Here is a 22,778-nt window from a genome sequence, read left to right on the forward strand (position 1 = left end):
ACTCTTCCTCATTTTTGCAAATCTGCATATTTGCCTAGTTTTCTGGTATCACTCCACACTCTTACCCTTTATCAAGACTTTCAAACTTTTTCTCTGCTCTATTCAAATCTCCATTTCCTTCTCTCCTCATTCTCAGCAGATGGCTTTCCTGGTTATAGAGAAAGTAGAAGCCACCAGACAAAAACACACCTCTTCCTAATGTTAAAACATCAAAAACCGGGAACAACAAAATCCACCCCTGCCCCTCTCATCCTGTTGTAACTGAAGAGATGTTCCCCTTCCTTTCTATTTCCTACATTTGCGTTCTAATCCATTCTCTATCATCTTCTCGGGAACTGAATACAACTATTTCCCTCTATTTTGTATTTTAAATTTTTTGCTTTCTTGAATGGATCATTCTCATCAGCTTAAACTCAGATGTCTCCTATTTAAAAGGAAAATAAAGGAAAATCTCTAATTCAACGTCTAGTATTCATTTTACCTCTCCCCTTCTCTTCACAGTAAAGTTCCCAAAACACATGTCATCTATCTTCTCTATATGATCTGACAATTTCTATCAAATCCCACAGTAACACTGCTTCTCTTCCTCTTTTCTTAGATTCCCACACAAACCTCCTTTATCATCCTGCTATCACAAGCTACGTAGATGTCTATAAAATTGTTCTTAAAACATACTCACCTTTTCTTCTATTCGATCTTTTGGAAAAAAAACTATACACACATTAAACACACATATCCCTTTCATTGCTTTCTTTTCTAGCAGATTTTAGACTGTGAGGTTCAGATACCTCTTAGAATCTGATGAAAGTGATGGACCTTTCATTAATCCCACCCAACTAAGTCTTGTACACCTCTATGAGGTCATATTATCTCATGTCAACATTTCAAGAAGAATATATGATTCATGTTCTAAGATTACTTTATACATATCTGAAACCACAAATATTTTAATGGACACTGTTTCCTATAACTTCTTATGGAGTTATTGTGAACCTCTCTTTCACTATGGTTTGGACTACTTATATTATAAAGGATCACACCTGTTATCCTTCACAACTTCTATTAAAATTTTTTTATTGTAAAGCCTTGATTGTGCTGGAGATACTTTGTCTTTCAAAGTCATGCAGTCCTATTGGAAGAGAATTTGAGGAACATCTCCCAAACTATTCATTTCCATATTCAAGCTTAGAAACATCACTGATACATTCCAGATGTTTGCCAACCTCTATCATTCATTCCTGCATGAATCGATGAAAGTGAATAGTGTTATGAACTGTGTTTGTGTCCCCCCTAAATTCACATGTTGAAACTCTACACCCCAAAAGTGATGGTCTTAGGAGGTGGGGCCTTTGGGAGGTCATTAATATTAGATGAGGTCATAAGGTGGAACCCTCATGAATGGGATTAGTGCCCTTATATTAAGAGTCATGAAAGATTGCTTCTTCTGCTCTGCCCTCCACCATGTGAAGACACAACAAGAAGTCTGTAGTCAACAATCCAGAAGGGGCTCTCATCAGAACCCGGCAGTGCTGGTGCCCTGACCTCAGACTCCCAGGTTCCAGAACTGTGAGACATAAATGTTTGCTGTTTATAAGCCACTTAGTTCATGGTATTTTGTTATAGCAGCCCAAACTGGCTAAGACAAAAACCAATGATTTGTAAAGATAATTTCTTTTTCTTGCCTTTGACTTGATTCTGGTAATCATTTCTAGGTATATTCATATCCACATGCACGTGCACACATGCGTGCATACAAACACACACAGACACACAGAGATCTCTTTAGCTGAGTTCTGTGAACTCTTGATGAAATGCAGACTGGTCATTTTGGTAAAAGAGTCCTTTGTAAGAGAGAACTGCCATAAGATAAATAAATTATTGAGGTAATTATATCTGTGAAAACACAACCTAATTGCTATTTATTACTAGATGGTGGGATTAGTTTTCACAAGTTACCAGCTCATACACACATATGTACTTATGGACAAATTCATACTATCATTAACAACAGAATCTGGCTTTAACATATAGTCTCAGTTATAATGAACAGCACACTTGGGCTTAGGATGAAATATTGAATATAAGACACAAACAGTCATTTTCTCTCTATTTCAAAAATTAAGACAATGTCAAAATTTATAAATATCCTTAGATGCCCATTTACTTAGAGGACCTTGTGCTAGCAACTGACATTTATAATATAAGTAGTCCAAACAAAAATAATCAAATTAAATGGGCAAAAGAATATATACAATTTATACTTTGACTCATATTTATTATCAATCTGTCAATCATTGGTTAAGTTAGTTAAAAATAAACTGTACTAATATTAAGGATTGCTTAAATATTATTTTAGTCTTTTAGAGACATTTGAACATGAAAAAATTTCAATTTGTGGCTATAGTTCATAGCTATCATTATTTTTAAAGTTCACTGTTTTTCTAATTATCAACAAACCTTTTCTATCTCTTTTTAAAAATTATACCAATTAAAGTGTCTTCCAACTTCTTCATAAAAAAATCATGTATATTAATTACATGTCTATCTACAAAGCTCAGCAACTAATCCCACAAACAATGAATAATGCAACATGAACTTTTTATTAATGCAACATCTGAAACCTAACCGGTAATCCAAACCAGACTTCTTAATTTTAAAGCACTTGAATAAAAAGTAGCTATGATACCTTAATTATTTCTTCAGTTCCAATTAATTCAGGAAAGAGGTCAAGTTCTACAAAATTAAAAACAAAATTATTAACATTTTTATTCAATGATTTCAGCCTTATGGGTCAACCGTTGGATGAAAGAGGGAAAAGGGAAAAGAAAGACTGTTAGTTTGGAAAATACCAAATAAAAATTGCCCAAAATAAAAATTTCGAATTTCAGTTTTCAAGACTACTGAATGTTACATAACACAACACTACATAAACGTACAGTAAACTGCACTCAAAACCTTCATCTCTATCCTCCACTCCAACTCCCTTCCCTATTCTCACCCTAACTGTGATTGAAGCTCAGAAGGGAGAAGGGGACAGTGAGGCTGATATTACTGGGGGTAAAGAAACCCAAGTAATTTTTCATCAGTGTAGACTTACTTTCATTCTTAGCATGGCTGATAAAAGCATAGTTGGGAAAATGCCAGGGGAGAATTGATGGATTTATTTTCGTATTCAACTACTTATTCCTCAAGGTCCACTTCTGACTGAAGCTCAAGTAGGTCTTTTTATTCTTCAGATTTGGCCTCATACGTATTTGTACACAGGGTACTGCACCAGATAAAAGGAAGAATGTTTTCCAGCAGGTCCAGCCTGGACTGGCAGCAGGAAGGACTGACCGGGGTTAGCCCCACACCTTCTTCCCAGGGATACTCAACTAATGCCATCTATGCGAGGAATATAATGACCAGGATCATTTAAGTCTGATTTTCCCAACTGGCTAGAATCAGCGTATTTCTAGTCCCTGGCTATCTCAATCCTAAAACAAGACCCGTCAGTAAATGTTAGGAAAGATAAGGAGCTGGTTCCCTCTCTCCAACAAGGAATGTAGCCCCACTGCCAAATTACTGAGGAGCTCGAGGACCACTTTTCCTCACTCTTCATCCAAGCTGCATCAGGAAGATGGGAGACAGGGTAACTGTGAGGGCTTGAGCATTATTACAAAGATGCCCTTCTTATGCCTATTATTTTAGAGAATCTCATTCCATCTCCGAAGTTTATGCTCTTCACTATCCTACAGCTGCTTATATTCTATTTTTTATGCCTCTATAGATCCTCAAAGGAAATGCATAGTCTATAGAATTTTCAAAGGCATAACTGAACTAACATTAAATAATTATCACATCCAGGCCTGTTTTACAATATAGACTTTCTTGAGTTTATTTTTATGATAAAATTTCTAGGTATTAAGAAATGTAAAACTATAAAATATAGTTATGTGCCCGAATTCTATTTAGACAAGAACTCAAGTAAAACATAGAAGTAAGCCCAGGCCCCATGAAGATTTAGATAAAATTAATACTCTTGACTATTTAATTATTTTAAAGTTACTTACCCTGAATAATTTTCGATGCTATAAAAATGAAAATATTCATGGGAAACAATCATAGTCTTAAATCTTAACTCTCAATTATTATTTTTTTCTTGTTAAAAGAAGGAATTTGAAAACTTTCATTTGGATCATTAGTGTTCTCCTTTTTCTATTTTTGTCTCTGTGAAACCCCTTCCCACCCCGTTTTTCATGCTCTTTATTCTTTATATTTTTAAATGAAAGTGATTTCAATAGTCTGAAACTGTGTCTCTATAACCTCCAAGGAAACCAGTATATGTGAATTTTAAAATGGGTGGCAACTAAACTGTGAGAGAGAAATAAAAAAACCTTTAATATGATTTTTAAAAAACTACAATTAGAGAAGTTCATGCATGTAAAAATCTCCCATTTCGGCATGTAAAACAATACATAATTTTATGTATCCTTTTCATGTACTTTTAAAATACTTTAACATTAATAAGGGCAAATCATAATTAAATGCCTGTTAAGTGATATATATATATCATACAGATTTTTCTCTGTTAAGAGGCTACCGAAAAACATCTCAGTGAGAGTCCATTCTCTTCAACGTTCTTACAGAAGTGTTTTTAAAAACTGGTCTAACTTCACCTAACTTTATACTTTTAATGAGCAAAGATAATTCTCTTATTTATTGTCAGGGTTGGGGTGGGGTGTATATAATTATTACATTGAGGACTGATTTTCTTTTCTTTCAGTACTCTCTGTGTGTATTGCATTTGATTAATTTTTATCGTTTGACCAGAGCATAACTTAACTGTATAGATTATGTTTCCTATTAAGTTAAAATACATAATTCTACTCAATCATATCCTCTAACGGGTATCAGGATCAGTGAGTTCTACTATAACTGGCTTTGCTGTTTACCGCAATAAGAAGCAAGAAGTTTCCTTTGGGCCCCTTCAGGCCCTAGGGGCAGAACCTATGGGTCCAAGCAGCGCTTTGACCCTTCTTTATTTCATGGCACACTCATGGGTGAATATAGCACCCAAGTATGGGTGCCTTCGTGTTGGTACGTAAAAACCCACTTTGAAGGATCTTCATTTTGGTTTCCTACTAGACTCAGATCATTTGCATTGACCGAAATCCTGGGGTTGCCCAGGAACACGTTAATAGCCCTGCCCAAAATAATCTAGAAGTGTTTTGCTGAGCCTCTTCAGAACAATTTTGAAATAAAATAATTTTGAAAGGTTGTTTCTATCTCCCTGGAGAATCCGAGCCATAATCCTGGTCTGAGAGCTCATAGCACTCAAGGTCTAGTGCTGCTGATTGGCATGAGGTCTCAGAATGGGTACACTTTGGCCTGTTGTTTTCTTGCAAATAATAACTAATGTTTTAGTGGCCACTGGTCTGACTCAGGCACATATATTAAACAGATAAAAAATTATACTGGTTTACAGAATCTTCTCACTTCATCAAAACAGACTCCATGAAGGATACAAAAAGTCCGATAGTGAAGACTGTCAATATATTTTTTTGACTGAACACTTAAAATTCACATTTATGTGATAATAGAACAAAACCTATTGGTTCGTTCTGGTTTTGTTTTGAGGCACATGCAATGTTAGATTTTCTAAAAGAGCATGTTAGTCACACGTTAACATTCCATAACACAGAAAAGCAACACTGATGTAGGTTGGCAAGCAAGGCTTATTTAATTGTTTGAAGGTTTTAAGCCAAGTTTCACAGTGCAAAAAGGCAAAAGCAATGTCAACTGCAATCTCTTTGAAGTGTGATTTTTAAATATCATTATATAATAACTCCTGTAGTGTAGTATGGTACAGGCTGAATAAGGACAATATATAGTGATTTAACAAAGACAATTGTTATACAAATGAAAAGCACACAATACAGGAAAATGTGTTGACCTAATTCACCATGCATTTAACACATATAATTATCAAGGCCCTAAAACATGTACTTAAATAATGTCCTCTATAACTATTTCATAATTAGATCTACATTATAGAAACGAGCATTAGTTTAGTTACAACCAAATAAAAAAGAAATAATTCTAAAAAAGTTTTTAAAAAGAATATCCATTTTGTTTAACCTTAAAAAGGTTTCCTCGACAAATTTAAATTGTTTCTGGACATGAGTTTATGCATATATCTTAAAATAGCGATTTATAATAAATTTAATGGACACTAATTTATGGTGATACTGTTGTACACAACAACAAATGTAATTAAAATGCATTTTAAGTGATAAATTGTGATAAATTAATCAAATTAGCCAAAGTTAAATGCACAATTTGGAAGATTGAGTTTTCCTTCACAGATATTGATTAGAATATTTAAAATCTGTGACTGAAGGAATGAGGGCAATTATAAGTGATCTCCTTCATTCCTTTTAAACAAAAGCAACAAACAGTACAGTATTTAGGAAACAGCTTACCCAAAATAATAGAATAATTCAATAGGGTACATTACAATGTTACTAAGGTAATGAAACAACATGATTAACAGGATGAAATGGTACTAATAAAAACCATGAAATAAGCAGCAAACTCAAAAGCCACTTACATCTATATTAGCCACATAAATCATAAAATTTACAAATCTTGTAGGTACCATCACACTAAACCACAGGATAGTACTGCTGTCAAGACTTTTACTGTGATATATTTACCAAAGAAACAATCTTTAAGGTAATGTAATTTCAATGATGAACTGAAAATATATGGGCTGAAATGCCATCGTAGTCTTCACAATCAGAAAGAATGAGTTCTAAGAAAGAACTAATATTTTTTTATCACAATAGGAAGAGCCCAAACTTTGGGTAAATCGGTTTTAGACAAAGGACTTTTTGGTAGAAATAAACTAAGTTTTTAACCCTTGGCTTTTAAGAGTAATATCATACTAAAATATCAAATCAAATACCATCTTTTACCAAAACATGTACAAAATGCTCTAAGGGACTGGGATATCCATGGAGATTAAATGATGTGTCCAAGCTAGCACCTCATTAGTTCAATGGTGTCCCGATCCTTTGAACAAATAGAAATTAAGTTATAATATGTATTATTTTGTACAAATGGTGTAAGTGCTACAAATGATACAAGTACATTATACTTTGTGCCAGTATAGACTCAGTCTAAAAGGATCACTCAGAAATCACCTCTGTAGAAAATAGACATTTGATCTGTTTTTCCATATGCAATAAGCTTCTCTCTCAAAAATAAAAAACAAAAAAATTCAGAAAGTCTAAACTTTTAGCATAGTGGCTAGAGTAAGAAAGTGTACAACATAAATAGCTAAAATTATTTTTTGTAAACTCCTGGGAAATTTTTTTATGTTCAGAAATTAGAGTGGTATAATCAAACCAAGATAGTAAAGTTAAGTGAATGCATTCAATATATTAGAGGAGATTTTTATATATCACATTTAAACAATTCACATATGATATTGGCCAACATGGTCAATGGTGCACTGCTACTGATGTCATTTTGGGCGTGGATCAATATGGGGAACTTTGGTGAAGGATGACATTCAATGGAGGGGCATGATATGGTACAGTGAAACCACGGTCAGTTAATTTGATACTCACCTTTCAATAAGACTTAGAGCTCACATTCCATTTAAAACAACCCTGCTTTTGAAAAATAATGCTAAATAAAAGCAATAGGAAAGATGGTTATACCCAGGACATGAGGCAGATTATAAGAAATATTATTAAATAATGATTTTGCCATCATGAAAGTAGTAATATTCATTAGCCATCAATGCTCTAACTTGGGAAATATCTTGGCAAGTTTTGTAGCCTGTGGTTTGGAAGGATCCATAATCTAACATCTAACGCTCTGACATATATTCTTTAACTTAAAAGTTCAACTAATGAGAACAACTATGATGAGGTCATCAATGAATGAGCCTGTAACAGATTAAAGCCCTGCTACAGCATAGAGACCACAAAGGCAAATCAACAGACATCAGTTTTCCTTCCATATGTAAAAGTAAAATACGCTACAATTAATATCACTTGTAACCATCGCCATTAAAAACTTGTGAAAATTTCAGTGAGTAGCCTCATGATAGGGATGAACAAAGAATATTGACATTTGTGTATGTATGTATGTTTGCATATATTTATGAACATGCATGTGCATGATGTGTATGCATATATATATGCACACACATATATGTACATATATAATTCCATTCTATCATCACTTTAAAAATGCTTATACTAACAAAAGGAAGGCTTTAATTTAGTTATGTAAATTTGTAAATTGTCAAATTATGATGGTCAGCACTTCATTCAATTATTGCATATGCCTTGAGATCAAAGATTTTCCTGTAATACTTAGAGAAGATGCATGCAAATGAAATACAATTAGAAACAACTTTTTTGTTTGCTTTTATGGAATAATACTGGCAAATCTAAGAGGAAAGCTCCCCCTCCCCCACCAAATTACAAAAAATGGATTAAAATATCTAAGATAAACTTTTGAGATGCTTTGTATAGATATTTCAAAGTACCTCACATGATTCTTGAATCACGTATATACTTACTACAAAATGCTTTGGGGGCTGAAAGAGGAAATAAACACAAATGAAACCAACTCTTTATTTTCCAAAATCAAAGACTTTATATTTACTTAGCTATTTTCATTTGGTGGCCAGTACAGACGTTACCATAGGCTTTGCTGTTCTTATATTACAAATAGAAAACTTCAATATTAAGAATAAATTTACTTATTGTGCTGCACCATATCTGCTACGTGAAAAATGAGTTCCATGCTTTACAAAATTACCTGATGATCCAGACTAAACAGGAAATCATTTTGCCTTTTGGCCAAAAGAATATAAAGTCAGAGAGAAAGCACCAATGCATTCAGAAATTAAACTAGCCTCGTTTATTTAGATAAGGCATATCAGGGGGTCACTTACCAGGGTCATTGGAAGGCATGTCCACAATCAGCTGGTCGCTGTATTTTCCATATAAGCCATTAGTGCATATGGCTACTATTTGAAGAACATAACTCATATTGGGTAGTAAATTATTAAGAATAGCACCCTAAAAGAAAGGTGGCAGTAATTGTACAAATGTATTATTCTCATAGGAGTACTAACATGCTAGACATCGGTGCTTAGAAAAGATTTTCTCATTTGTCAATAGAAAAATTTATATTTTATTAGCCTGAGAAAAAATTCTATGCAATGTTGTTAAGTTGAACTTGTGATATTTGTGAATTAGGGAGATACTGGAAAACTACACTTTTTTTTTCTTTTACAAATCAGATCTAGTATTAGAAAATTTCGTATTTTAAATATTTATTTAAAATTTCTATGTAAATAGAATTATTATCTTCACATCATTATGGAGTGAAAAATAGTATATTCTCATAAATCCCTCAACTTTCTCAATTCATAGTGTCTTTGTTCTAGACATCTGAATTAAAAAGTTGTTACAAATCTCATTATTTTGTTTATATAATATTCAACACCAGCTTTTGTTTAAATGCAGGTTCCTAGGGCTTGAGTGACACCCCAGTGAGTGTCTGTATTCAGAGTTCAAGGTCTTGGACCTACACTGGGGGCTTTCTTGAGGGGTTTTCTCAGCTATACCTCAATACCTCCCTTCCAGGGCAAAGCTTAATACTGAGATGTTCAGGTCACAGAAGGAATCTGTACTTTATTTTCTTTAATTCTTGTGCATGGGTGGGGAGCAAGAGGACATGGATCCTTTACTAAGGATTACCTGCCTCATGTCCCCAGAGTTCTATCTCAATTGACTTCACATCTGTTACTTGGAAATTTTTTTTTTTTTTGGCGGTACGCGGGCCTCTCACTGTTGTGGCCCCTCCTGTTGCGGAGCACAGGCTCTGGACGCGCAGGCCCAGCAGCCATGGCTCACGGGCCCAGCCGCTCCGCGGCATGTGGGATCTTCCCGGACCGGGGCATGAACCCCTGTCCCCTGCATCGGCAGGCGGACTCTCAACCGCTGCGCCACCAGGGAAGTTCTGTTACTTGGAAATTTGATGCAAAGAAAAGGACTTTCAAGACCCCTACTCTATTCCCTACTCTATTTCCCTTGTGCTGATTCAGTATGATGGGGAAACAACATACGACGGTATCAGAGCGCTGACATTCCAGGCCCAGTTCTTTCCCCAACGGTGAGAGCATAAAGTATTTAACTGTTCTTTGAGTCCTTTTCTTTGTAAAGAGAGGCTGCACTAGATGATTTCCAGTTCTAAGTCTTCCATAAGTGTCTACTCTACAATGTTGCTGTTGGCAAAGCTGTGGTCTCCACGTAATTCAAAACATTAGTAAGAACCTAGTGTCAACCACTGTAAGTTCTGACATAGTTAAATATAGCTTCTGTGTCCCCTTCACCCCACTAGAGAGCTTCATACAAAGTCTAAAGTCACGAAAGGCAACAATATACAATCATTTTAAGCTCTTACCCTAAAAATTAAACTACAATACATGAAACAATTGATTTTATAGTTACCAAGTCTTGATAGCCATCTGTCAAAAACTCATGCTTGGTTTGGTCTTCTCCCTCTAACTGCTGGTACAGAACTGCGAATTTCTCAATCATGGTATCATAAACTACTCGAGGTCTCTCCCACGTAACAAGAAGGCTGGTATAATTCTCTGGGTCAGCTTGAACATTTTCTGGTTCTGAACTACAAACTTCAGAGAAAAAAAAAGTACAGTTATCGATACAACTGTCACCCTCTAGGATTTCAACAAGTGAAACATATTCTGTGAACATTTTTGTTGTATTTTAATAAAGGGTAAAAAGTTACACTTTCTCACTGTGGCACTTTTGTTCATGCCATTTCCTGTATCTGAGATACTTCTTCCTTCCTTCTGTGAATGAAAAATATTGCCTGCCATATCAGTAAACAAAGGATGTTGCAGCCGTCAAGCCATCACATTACAGCTGTCCCAACAGTGCCCCCTGAGGAAACTCAGGATGACAGTGTACAGGAAACTGACCCCAGACAGCTGAGGTGCATATCAAAGGAATGATTTCAGTGAGCCCAGACTCGTGCATCCTCCGATACATAGAAAAATGCTAACTTCCTTAACTTGAGATACCTGGTTTTCTTGAATTAACAGTAGGTAATCTTTTGATGTTCTGACTTCCTGGTCTTTGTTGCAAAAACTCCTATATATCCTGGCTCCCCCTTTGCCTCTTCGGAGCAGTCCCTCAGAGTGATCTGAGAGTCCTGTCTCCTGGGCTTGAAGTGCTTAGAATGTCTGCCGAATAAAACATAACGCTCAACTTTTAGGTTGTGCATTTTTTTTCAGTCGACACCTCCTATCTCTATCTGTTGACGTCTGATCTTCCCACTCAGGAAATGTCTTGATCAAGCGCAACCTTCTCTGTCATGCATGCTTTGATCTCTGCTGAAGTGATCGCTGTCTTTTTCAATTGTCTGTTTTGTTTTACCACTATTATTTCATTATTATTTCATTGCATTATTATTCATTATTATTTCATTGCATTATTATTTATTGCATTATTATTATTTCATTGCATTTCATTGCATGTCTTAACTCCTTTAGTAGATTATAAACATAAGAACCAGAGGTTCATATTTCTGTATTGCCCAGAACACTGTCTTGAATATATCTGGCATACTGATTCATTTTCAAAAATAAAGGAACAAAGTATATCTTCAAGTTTATGGTGTCTTTATTACACTTGTTGGGTACCTGACAAATATGCTTAGCTCAGGATGAGGAGAATTTCAACGATAAAAGACGGTCTATTATCAGACGTTTTATTGTTTGAAAATCCTTAAACTAATTAAAAATTCCCTATGACAGAAAACCAGAGAAGAACTAAAACTATTATTTCAATATTTTTCAGACCTGCTGACAAAAATCCCACTTTGGCATCATAAATAGATTAAGCAATTAATTTCAGGGAATTAGAAGATTTGTTTGTCTTAGCTGAAAAAATATACTGAAACTCATTCAGGGACTTCTTAAAATGAATTGAAATCCATGCTGGGAATCATGCCAAAAATGTAGTCCCATCAGAAAGGAAACTCTGATACTTTCTGAAATACATTCATAATGTGATAATTTGGACTAACTGTGAGGATAAAAATGACAAAATTCATGATACTGTGCTAATAAAGCAAAGTAATGAATATAATCTCTTCATAGGCCAGATAGATTTGCAAAAGAGAGGGAGAGAAAGGTCCCTAAGGCCAAAGATTATGCTCGCAGAGCATATTATGCTCACAGAATCCAGGCTTTGCTTTAAAGGGATACCAGAAGTTACAAACCACTAGACGAGACCACGCAGTTTACTTAAGTCAACCAATCATTGCTACTGCCAAAACTATTTCCAGGACCCAACGAAAACATGCAAGCAGCAGCATCAGAATATGACCAAAAAGCCTTTCTGTCTCTCTCAGTCTGCAGTTTTTCTCGTGAACATGGGAGGGCACCCAAAACTAACAATTGACCTTATAAATTGAAACAAATTTTATTACAGTATTTAATAACAGATATTTTGGCATATGTACGCTATGCTAGCAATGGTATATGAATGATTCAGAGAAATATAAATATATATAAACATAAATATATATACACATATACTCTTTAAATCAATATATGAATAACTTTGTATGAGTTAGAGACAGAAGTTTTCACTGTTAAAACTATATACCATTTTTTGTTTATCGAGGATGTAGGGTGGGGTGTTGCTTTGGGAACAAGAGGACAATTCTTCCGTTATCAAAACCACGAATTCAGAATAAGAAAATGTATTCTAATTCAGGTCTAGACTCCATCATAGTTACTCTATCTAGTGACAATTCTATTAGTGTCCGCCAGATGGCAGAAGACCACCAAAGCATCTCAGAAGTAAGCTGCTAACAAACTATACAGGTGGAGGAACAGGACTGCCTCAGCCTAGATTCTGATGAATCCCAAGTCTGTTTTTAAAAGACGGAAAGTGATTCTGGTCAATATCATTTGCAGATTTTGCTCAAAAATCACTCCCACTTTGTACAGAGTGAGAATGACTTAAAGTGAACTATCTCTTCCTCAAAGATGAAACTATCTTAAAATGCATTAGAGTTTTATGCATGTACATGAAACATAAAACTCTGAGAAACTGAGAAAAACATAAAATTATTAGCTGCAAAATACCCAAAGGACTACTTCCTAAATAGTGCAGGCAATTTTGGTCAGACGTCTATGTTTATCTTGCCTTAATAGTAGAAATCAGTGGGTACTTCATCAGCATTAATATAAAGTAGGAATCTGAAAAGAAATTCACATTTCCTTGCCACCAGGTTTTCATTCCTTTGTTTTCTTCTTTACACTTCTGTGAAAGCTTATTAGTAATTTGTTTAAGAGTTTAAATTTACATTGTAATTAGAAATTTATTTTTAAAACATTCCTTTTGCTTATTGATAATCATAGCTTAGTAATATGTTATAAAGCTGCCGCTGAATCTTATCTTTAGATGCTGAAATACAGAATTTTATGGAAAAAAGATATATACTTTAGAATGTATTCAAGAGAAAGACCAGTACTTCTGTATATAGTCTGTGACCTTGCCAAAGGGTTGCCCTTCTATAAGGTAGGATGGGATCTTTTAAATAACAATCTAGTTAATTTTATATACACTACTTGGTGTTCAGACATAAAGCTGTGTAATGACTATGGAATAAGTTATTAATTTGCACTAAGTTTTCATTATATTTTGTATTGAAAATAGTTTATCTTATTAGAAGGACATACACTCCATAAAGCTCATTATCTGGATTGAAAATCAAGAAGTGTCTTCCAGATCAACATATATTCAGACACCAAATACAAGCTACCAATAAATGTAATAAAATAGTAACAAAAATATAATTTCCTTGATTATGGGGAGTTCACAACTACAATATGTTGAGGTCCCATTTCCTTAGGAATGAATCGCATGCCCTGGTTCCTTTCTACAAGCTACACGTGACCTGGATCACAGTTACTGATCCTTTAAGGAACACTGGCCAAGGAGGAGGAGAATCGGGTTTCTGCAAGCTTGTGGCTATGAGCCAGGCTGTGACAAATCTGGAGTCCACATCGAGTCACACAGAATACAAGTAAGCGCTTCAGTTCACATGCAAGGGATCCTCACATATAAAGAATGAGAATGTGGTCTCCATTTTAAGGGAGTGGTAAGTGTTCTTACTTAAAAACTTATTTTTAACATTCAGTTCTCATCTACTTGGTTCCAGGTGCTCTTGGACATACAAATAAAGACGGTGTCATCCCTGCCTATAGGAAACTCACTCCTCTAATCCTTAAATTTAGTAAGGTATTAAATGTAATGGGTGCTTCTAGTTTCCAAATCCTAGACTCCATTTACAGAGGAATGCAAAATAATCTTTAAAAAATTCTGCCATTTAGATCAAATTAGGTTGTGCTTTTCAAAAGTACACGTTTTTCTCACTAAAAGTTGTAAAAGCTTCACACACTTAGGTCACACGAAGTCCTTTCCCTTCTCATCACTTAAATGACTGGATCTGGAGAGTGAACACCTCCTACATAGGAACGCGTATGCCTTGCAGAGCAAATTGCAAAAGAGTAATAGGCAAAGCGCTGAGTGTCATGAGGAAAAAGGAAAAGAAGTGGGAAAAGAAAAGGAAGTAAATGAAGGAAAAGCACAAAGGAGGAGAACATGACACCTCTTTTCCTATGACATGTCTCGTGATTGGCTAATCACGAAAGTCGGTGCCGATGGTCGAGGGCAGGAGATAGGAGTTTTCTTCTGCCTTTGCTGTTCTATGTGCCCATCCTGGGAGAAGGGACACATGCCCTAAGGGAGAAGGCCCAGTCTTACTTCCACGGATTATGAGTAAAAATGTAGATGGAAGTGAAAAGACAGCGTGGTGATTCTTGGGGAGTGGCAGAGAAAACGTCACTAGGTTTTTACCCAGTATTTCCCATTGTTTGAGGTTTGGTACAGTTTAACACAGCCCGTGGCAAAAGTACTTCCGTGAATGCGCACTGATAAATCCACCACATCCTCGTGTGAGGTTTATGAGCCGCATTTTAAAAAGTATTGAGACAGGGAATTTGATGACTACCACGTGAGGAACTTGAAGACTGACAGACTCAGAAGACAATCAATATTAAGGTTGTGATTTCCCCTCACGGAGTAGCAGATCTTAATAAGATGAATGTAAAGATTGCCACAAATGTTAAAAATAACTAGAAATGATCTATCACTGCTTTGCACTTCTCAATGATTATATGCCATTCCCTTTAAATAACCAAAAGAAATTTTTCGAATTCTACCTAATTCAGTCAATCTTCTCTAGGAACACACAGTAATTTCGTCAACAGTTCAATTTGTAACATATAATCTTCCATGAAGTAAATAATCTCCACGTCACTTTTCTGCAGATGGTTAGAGCACAGAGTTAATGTACATGTGACCTTAATGAATGCTATTTACAACGACTGACCTTCAGGAAGGTAGGTCTACTGATGCATAATGCATCATGACATTTTTCAGGAAATTACAGAAAATTTCTCATAGCTCAAATACAACACTAAGCTATGAAGACACTCTTTTCATGCTACCCTGCCTGGAAAAGCATTTTATATTTTATGGTTTTTTTTAAAAAAGTTTGCATTAAATAATATTACAATGCTAGCAAATGAGATTTAAAGTGCATTTATAATTCTACTTAACAAACAAAAGCCTTAAGCATGGAAAACTTGAATAGCATGCCGTACTAGTGAGAACTTGCCCCATTCTATATATACAAATATATAAATGCATACACACACATATATACATGAGTGTATACATACACACAAACACATACACTACAGTAATAGGAGCTATGGGTCTGGAACATATTATGTTCAAGGGAATGGACTGCTTTGCAAACTTTAGTTCATTTAAACCTCACAACAACCCTACAAGGTGGCCATTTTGAACTCACATTTTATAGGTGAGGAAACTGAGCTCAGAGAAATTAAATAACTTGACAATTTTTATATAACGAATAAGTATTTGCACTGCGGTTTGAAACCAGAAGTCGACTGGGCTTTAAAAGACCCAGCTCTTTCCTACTGTGCGTCAGGAGGCCCCTGCTTCTAGGTGGAGAGCCTTGCTAGTGGGATAAGAGGGCAGCAGGGAGGCATCTGTTGCCTGGAAGGCAGGGGGCAAACCTGGACTTCACCTCCTCTACACACACATTATGTCTGTATGGTTACTGACACGTATTTCTCATTAACTAAGAGACAGCTGGTACTAACTCCCTCAAGATCAGATGATTCCATTAAATTCTGTGATTCTTAGAAGAGCCACCGCCCATTCCTTGAAGCCAAAAATAAATGCCTTTTAATAAATGGCAACGCTAGGTAAAAATGCAAAAAATAGAGGACTGAAGTTCTGGTAAAATATGGATTCATTCACAAACATTGAGTGCATTTTCCTATGAATGCAAAAATGAATAAGGCTTGATTTCTACCCTCAAGAAGTTTGCATGGATATGCAGACCTCTCATGGGTTTTGCAATTACTTATAATGTATTGATATTTTGCAAAATATGTTTTTCTACAATGCATTTACCAAGAGCAGAATTCTAACAATTTTCATGCCACCTCTTACTTTTCTCATGGTCAAAATGAGGATGTTCGATATTTATAATAGCAAAATATAGAAATATAATCTGAATGTCCCAAACTGAGAAACTGATTTAATAAGTTGCTATGACTACACAATGGAATAGTACATAAAATTAAGAATGTGATTAATGATATATTTACATCATTAAGTAAAGCAAAATCAATAAACAGATAAGTGTGGTACAGCCTGATTTTTGTGAGATACAATAATATAGTTTTAATTTAAGAGACAGACCTAGAAGGATATTCCTCAAAATCCTCATAGCAGTTATCTCTGGGTAATGACAGTATAAGGCATTTTTATTTTCTCCTGTGTGCTTATCTATATTTTCTCCTTTTTTACAACGCTCATGTAATAAAAACATTTTCAGACTAAATTTAATAAAGATTAAATCCTGAAAATAAATGCAATCCTCAGTTCTTATTTTCAAATTCAGTTCGAGAAAGTAGAAGGGCAATAGTGTATTAAGGGAAAAAAAAATCACAGGAATATGCACATGGAAAATACGTGCTTGGTGAATGCAAATACTCATAATGGAAAATGCAAGAATTCAATTGTCCTAGTTTTTGAAAAGAGCCAATACTATGTTTAAAAAAGTTTCACGTCATTAAAGTCATCAGTTTTTATTATAAAATTATGTAAGCATAAATTATGTTCCCTTATAAAGCATAGTGGAGAGAGCTTTGAAAGTCTGTAGAATTAGGAAGACCTGGGTTCAAATACTGACTCCAGCCTTTTACAGTTCCACGAACTTGGGTGAGCCACTCAGTATCAGCTTCCCAAACTATAAAATGAGGAAAATACGGCCAATGCTTGTTTGAACACACTGGTCTATTACTGTTTTTGTTATTATTATTTTTAGCCTTCATCCCTTAACTGTGAAAAACAACAATGATGTACATTAAAACGGAAGGGTTTACGTAAGGGTTTACATGTTAAACGATGCAAGAGGCACCCATTGAGCATAGCCTGCCATATTTTTATTATATATGCAAATGGATTTTTTCAGTCATTTGGTGACTATTTGATGAATGAGAGCTTTACTTTAGCCCAGCAAAGGAGGTAAAGTGATAAAAGACTTAGTTACTTCCTTCTTGGAGCTCAGACGGTGGTGGGGGACAGATAAGTAAACAGACAATATCCTACAATGGCAACTGCTAAGAAGTGTGGCTGCCCAGCATAGAGGAACTCCAGACGAGCATCATTCATCTTGCACCCTATGGGCACGGCACCTTCACGAGGGCACAGTCCTGTGCCCCCGGGCCAGAGCCAGGCTTGGTAGGGGTGGAGGTAGAGTCAGAGATGGCTCCCCAGTGGAGGCAATGGTCTACCTGAGTCTTGAAGAAAAAGGAGGAGACCAGCAGGGAAGAACATGCAACCTGGGAGAGTGTGGTCTGCCCCCTTCAGGGACCTCATAGAGGTCGGGATGAGGGAAGGAAGTTGGCCAGGGATGGGTAAGCACCAAGGCCAGTAAGTGCTGAATAGGACCTACCATGTAATGACAAACTGTTTGGATTTTATTCTAAAAGCAATGGGAGCCACTGAAGGGTTTTAATAAAGTATAACTAATAAAAGTACATGACCAAAAAATCGTATTTATTTACTTTGTGATTTGGTCATTTGCATTTCGGAAAAGGAGATGGGTAAATCTGTTTCTTTTTTCTAATCAACTGTGTATTATTTACCAGACAGGAAGTTTTAGTATTTACTATTTTTGGTAGAAATATAATTAAATGTCCTCACTTTGGGGCAATTTAATTTGAAACAATGTCACATTAAGTGCAGCTATTCATCACTGTTGTCTTGTGCTCTGTCGTTGTTAAAGGATAAACAATTCCCAAAAATATCACATTGAAACAATAAAAACATGCTGTTTTAATGCCCAACCTTCAAAAGCAGACAATTATTGAATTAATATTATACACGGCCAAAAATTCATTGCAGGACGGGGATCAAAGAAGACCATGTACTTGGAAAGGTTTTCAGTGCCCAGAGCAAAGGCCACTTCAACTCTTTCTTTCATGAACCAGTGCACCCTCAGTGTGAACTGAAAAGAACAAGTCAGTAGATGCAACTGATTGTGTCCTCTGGACACTTTCAAAGGCTTCTGACTGCTGTGTCAGCTTCAAAAGACTCCAGAGACTTTCCCTCCTCTCCATCGCCTGGACTTGACAAGGACAAACTTCTTTTCTTTCAAAGAAAGAAACTGGGGGAAAGACTCACTTTTTATTCATTAATAATTCAGTGCCTTTGGTTTCAATCCTTACTAGGTACTAGGCTTCTCTGGGAGCTGCCAGCACAAGGATGAGTACTTATTTAAAACCCAAATCACACATCAAGACTCAGGTCAAATGTGGTTCTCCCACCGAGATTCCCTAGTCATCCCAACCAGAAGTGATCTCCCCAAGCTCTGAACACCTCACCCCTTATTCATCCCTCTCTTATAGCTGTTAGCTCAGGCAAATGACACAAAGAATGTGGAGGTGTGTATGTGACTTTGCCACCTATTACTATGTATTTTAGAAAAGTTACTTTCCTTACTGAATCTGTGTCTCTTGTCTGCAAAATGGGGTTATTCATGTTGGAAAGACAGATATTTTTAATTGCCATTTTATAAAAATGGCAACTGAGATTCAGAGAAGTTAAAGTGCTTACCTAAAGCTACAAGGCTATAATCAAAATATTTCCAAAAATCAAAGCCTTGTATATTTTCCACTATACCACAATTACCTCCTACAAAATTATGTTTCAATACACACCTGCTTCATGAATCTCTTCCTTTCCAGTATATGAGGAAAACACCTGCCTGGAGAACTTGTACTGTTGTTCTCGAAAATTATTTTGTAAGTAGTCCATCAGCATGACATAACCAGACTGTTGCATTGTAAGAACTTCACAAAAAACAGCCAGCTGGAAAGAAGATAATTTAACATATAATAACACATAATTTAACTGTGTATCTGCTTCAAAGGCATATCGGCAAGTGCATTAAAATAGATATTCTATAGTAAAGCTTAGATAATAATGCTTTCAAAATTGCTTCAAATTACTTCATTTGTGTGAATTTCCAAGATTACCTGGCTTTCAGAGATGCTAACTGTATCTTTAAAAACAACCCAGTCAACGGTGTCTGTGCAGGGAGGAGATGTCAGGGAGCCATTGTAAGTGTAATACTTGTCAGTTGAGTTTGGTAGAAGGTTCAGCAATGTGAATGGATCCAACACAGCCTGTTTCCCTACAAAGGAATCACACACATCTCAGCTGAAATCCCAACAGTGGAACTTAGCTGCTCAAAGCTCCTATGAAACAAAGACATATGCTTTGGTATGTATTTAATCAGAACTGAAATTTTAAGAACATTTTAGATTTATTTCAAAAATGGTGATAAAACTGGCGTATTCTAAATTTTCTTGCATATATCCCTACATAGTGCTAGATGCTTTATCATTACATGGGCAAGATGCTGGAGAGATTATTTTTACCTATGAAAGATATTCAGAAATCATATGGCCATCTGAATAGATACAGTAAAACCATTTGATAGGATTTAATACCAATTTGTGTAAAAGAAAAACAAAACCTTATTCTGATGAAGATATCTTCAAAAGTCTATAATAAACATCATATTTAAAAATGACTTATTGAAAGTTTTTCCCTTAGAGATAAAGAATGAGACAAGGAATCCTTCTACAATACCACCATTTTTATCTAACATTGAACTGGAGGACTGGGACCATTTATTTACTTTATTTATTTACAATAAGGTATGAAAAAGAAAAAAAGAGTCATGAAGATGGGGCAGGAAAAAATGATGTCATCATAATTTTCAAATAACTCAGCTGAGCATGTGAGATATTGAAAATAATTTACAGACTATTAGAACTAATAAGTGTGTTTAGCAAAGTCACTGCATGCAACACCAATATATAAAACTTAATTGTACTTCTATTAACTGGTAACAAACAATAGAAAATGAAATTTCAAACAATATAACATGATAGCAACAAATATCAAATACAAGTAAATCTAACAAGTGATGTGTAAAACATCTACACTGAAAATTTAAAAACTTTGAGAGAATTAGATAAAACCTTAAAATGGTGGGAAACATGTTAACGGGAAGATTCAGTATTGTGAAGATGTTAATTTTCCCCAAGTTGTTTTATGGAGTCAATGACATCTTAATCAAAATTCCAGATGGGTTGGTGTTGGGGGGTGTGTGTGTGTGTTTGTGTGTGTATTAAATGACATTCTGTTTTTAAAATTTAAATGTAACCACAAAAAATGTTAAGACAATCTTGAGCAATAACAAAGGTAGGGATACCAAGTAGGAAGACCTACTATATAAGGCCATAGAAATCACGATAGTGAGATATTTATGCAAAGATGGAGAACTATGGAAGAAAATAAAGAGTCCAGACACACACATATATGGTTACATGATTTAAGACAGAAAAATTACTATGTAATGAATGATTAACCTTTTCAATATGCACTGCTGTGTCAACTGGATATCCTTATAGAAAAACATGAGTCTTTATTCCCTACTTCACACCGTAAGCACAAATCAGTTCTAAATAGAGTGTGGATCTAGATGTGAACAGACTAATAAGGCTTTTAGAGGAAAACATAGAAAATTATCTCCATAACGTTAGGGTAGGTTGAGATTTCTTAAATAGCATGCAAAAAGTGTTATTCACAAAGGGAAGAATGATGTACATGATACTCAGGATCTCTTTATCAATAGTCACCATTAAGAGAGTAAAAAGGCAGGACAAAGAGTAGAAAATATATTTCAGATTTTATATATATAATAAAAATATTGATTTATTCCTGCTATATTTACAAAGATATATAACTTGTATCGAGAATAGAGAATTCCTACAAAAAATTGGTAGACCTTTCCTAAGTGTTCCATCTAGTCTTAGAACCTTGAAACAACCCAGCTAAATCCATCTCCTTGAAGAGTCCCATTTTTGATCTTGCATCTTTCCAACAGCACTTACCAATGGCACTGCCTTGGCCATTTTGCTCTTTGTGTACCAGTCCTCACTCATATGGGCAGCAATCTGCTTACCAGTGAGATCTGTGTTTAACTTATTTTAACTTATCTGTGTTTAACTACCCAGTCCAGTACATGTCCTCTGCGCTGTCTTGTAGATTTAGGTCATTAAGAAATAGTCCCTGGGCTTCCCTGGTGGCACAGTGGTTGGGAGTCCGCCTGCCGATGCAGGGGACACGGGTTCGTGCCCCGGTCCGGGAGGATCCCACATGCCGTGGAGCGGCTGGGCTCGTGAGCCATGGCCGCTGGGCCTGCGCATCCGGAGCCTGTGCTCCGCAGCGGGAGAGGACACAACAGTGAGAGGCCCGCGTACCGGGAAAAAAAAAAAAAAGAAATAGTCCCTGACGCCAATTTTATCTAGCCTAAGTGATATGGTACAGTACAGAGTAGCAGTATACGAATTATCTGGGGAGCATTAAAAAAAAATCAATGTCCCAGACCCCACCCTAGGCTGTTTCAATTTAAATCTCTAGTAGTGGGACCTGAGCATCTATATTTATTTTTAGGTTATAATTTTAGGTGCATCTACATTTTTTAAAAGACCAACCCCAGGTGATTCAAACACGCAGCCAGAGTTGAAAACCTTAAGTAGAGTAAAGCTTTTGCAAGATTTTAGTCTTCTTGAACCCCAAATTCCTCATTACAAAATGAAATAACTGGACCGGATGATTTTTTTTTTTAACATCTTTACTGGAGTATAATTGCTTTACAATGTTGTGTTAGTTTCTGCTGTATAACAAAGTGCATCAGCTATACATATACATATATCCCTATATCCCCTCCCTCTTGCGTCTCCCTCCCACCCTCCCTATCCCACCCCTCTAGATGGTCACAAAGCACCGAGCTGATCTCCCTGTGCTATGCAGCTGCTTCCCACTAGCTATCTATTTTACATTTTGGACCAGATGATCTTAATAGTGTATTACGGCTCTAAATGAAATGAAGATTGGACACATCCAGAAAGCCTCAAGGAAAAAAAACTATTTCCATTTAAAAGTTAGTTATTGAATGTTACTTTTTTCTGCAATACAGAA

General features: G+C 35.7%; 1 protein-coding gene across 6 annotated transcripts in view; it reads right to left on the reverse strand.

Moving 5' to 3' along the window:
• The window catches only part of PTPRZ1 (protein tyrosine phosphatase receptor type Z1), a 163,177-nt gene that overhangs the window by 43,274 nt on the left and 97,125 nt on the right, over positions 1-22,778 (reverse strand). For all 6 annotated transcript variants that reach the window (XM_082661905.1, XM_082661906.1, XM_082661903.1 and 3 more), the window contains exons 7-11: positions 19,760-19,917; positions 19,442-19,592; positions 10,524-10,708; positions 8,960-9,086; positions 2,687-2,733 (exon numbers count right to left, since the gene is read on the reverse strand). In XM_082661905.1, coding sequence (XP_082518031.1) covers positions 2,687-2,733; positions 8,960-9,086; positions 10,524-10,708; positions 19,442-19,592; positions 19,760-19,917 — 668 coding nt within the window. The remainder of the gene's footprint in view (positions 1-2,686; positions 2,734-8,959; positions 9,087-10,523; positions 10,709-19,441; positions 19,593-19,759; positions 19,918-22,778) is intronic.

The sequence above is a fragment of the Grampus griseus genome (assembly GCF_964374135.1).
Source record: "Grampus griseus genome assembly, chromosome: 9".
Taxonomy (NCBI): domain Eukaryota; kingdom Metazoa; phylum Chordata; class Mammalia; order Artiodactyla; family Delphinidae; genus Grampus; species Grampus griseus.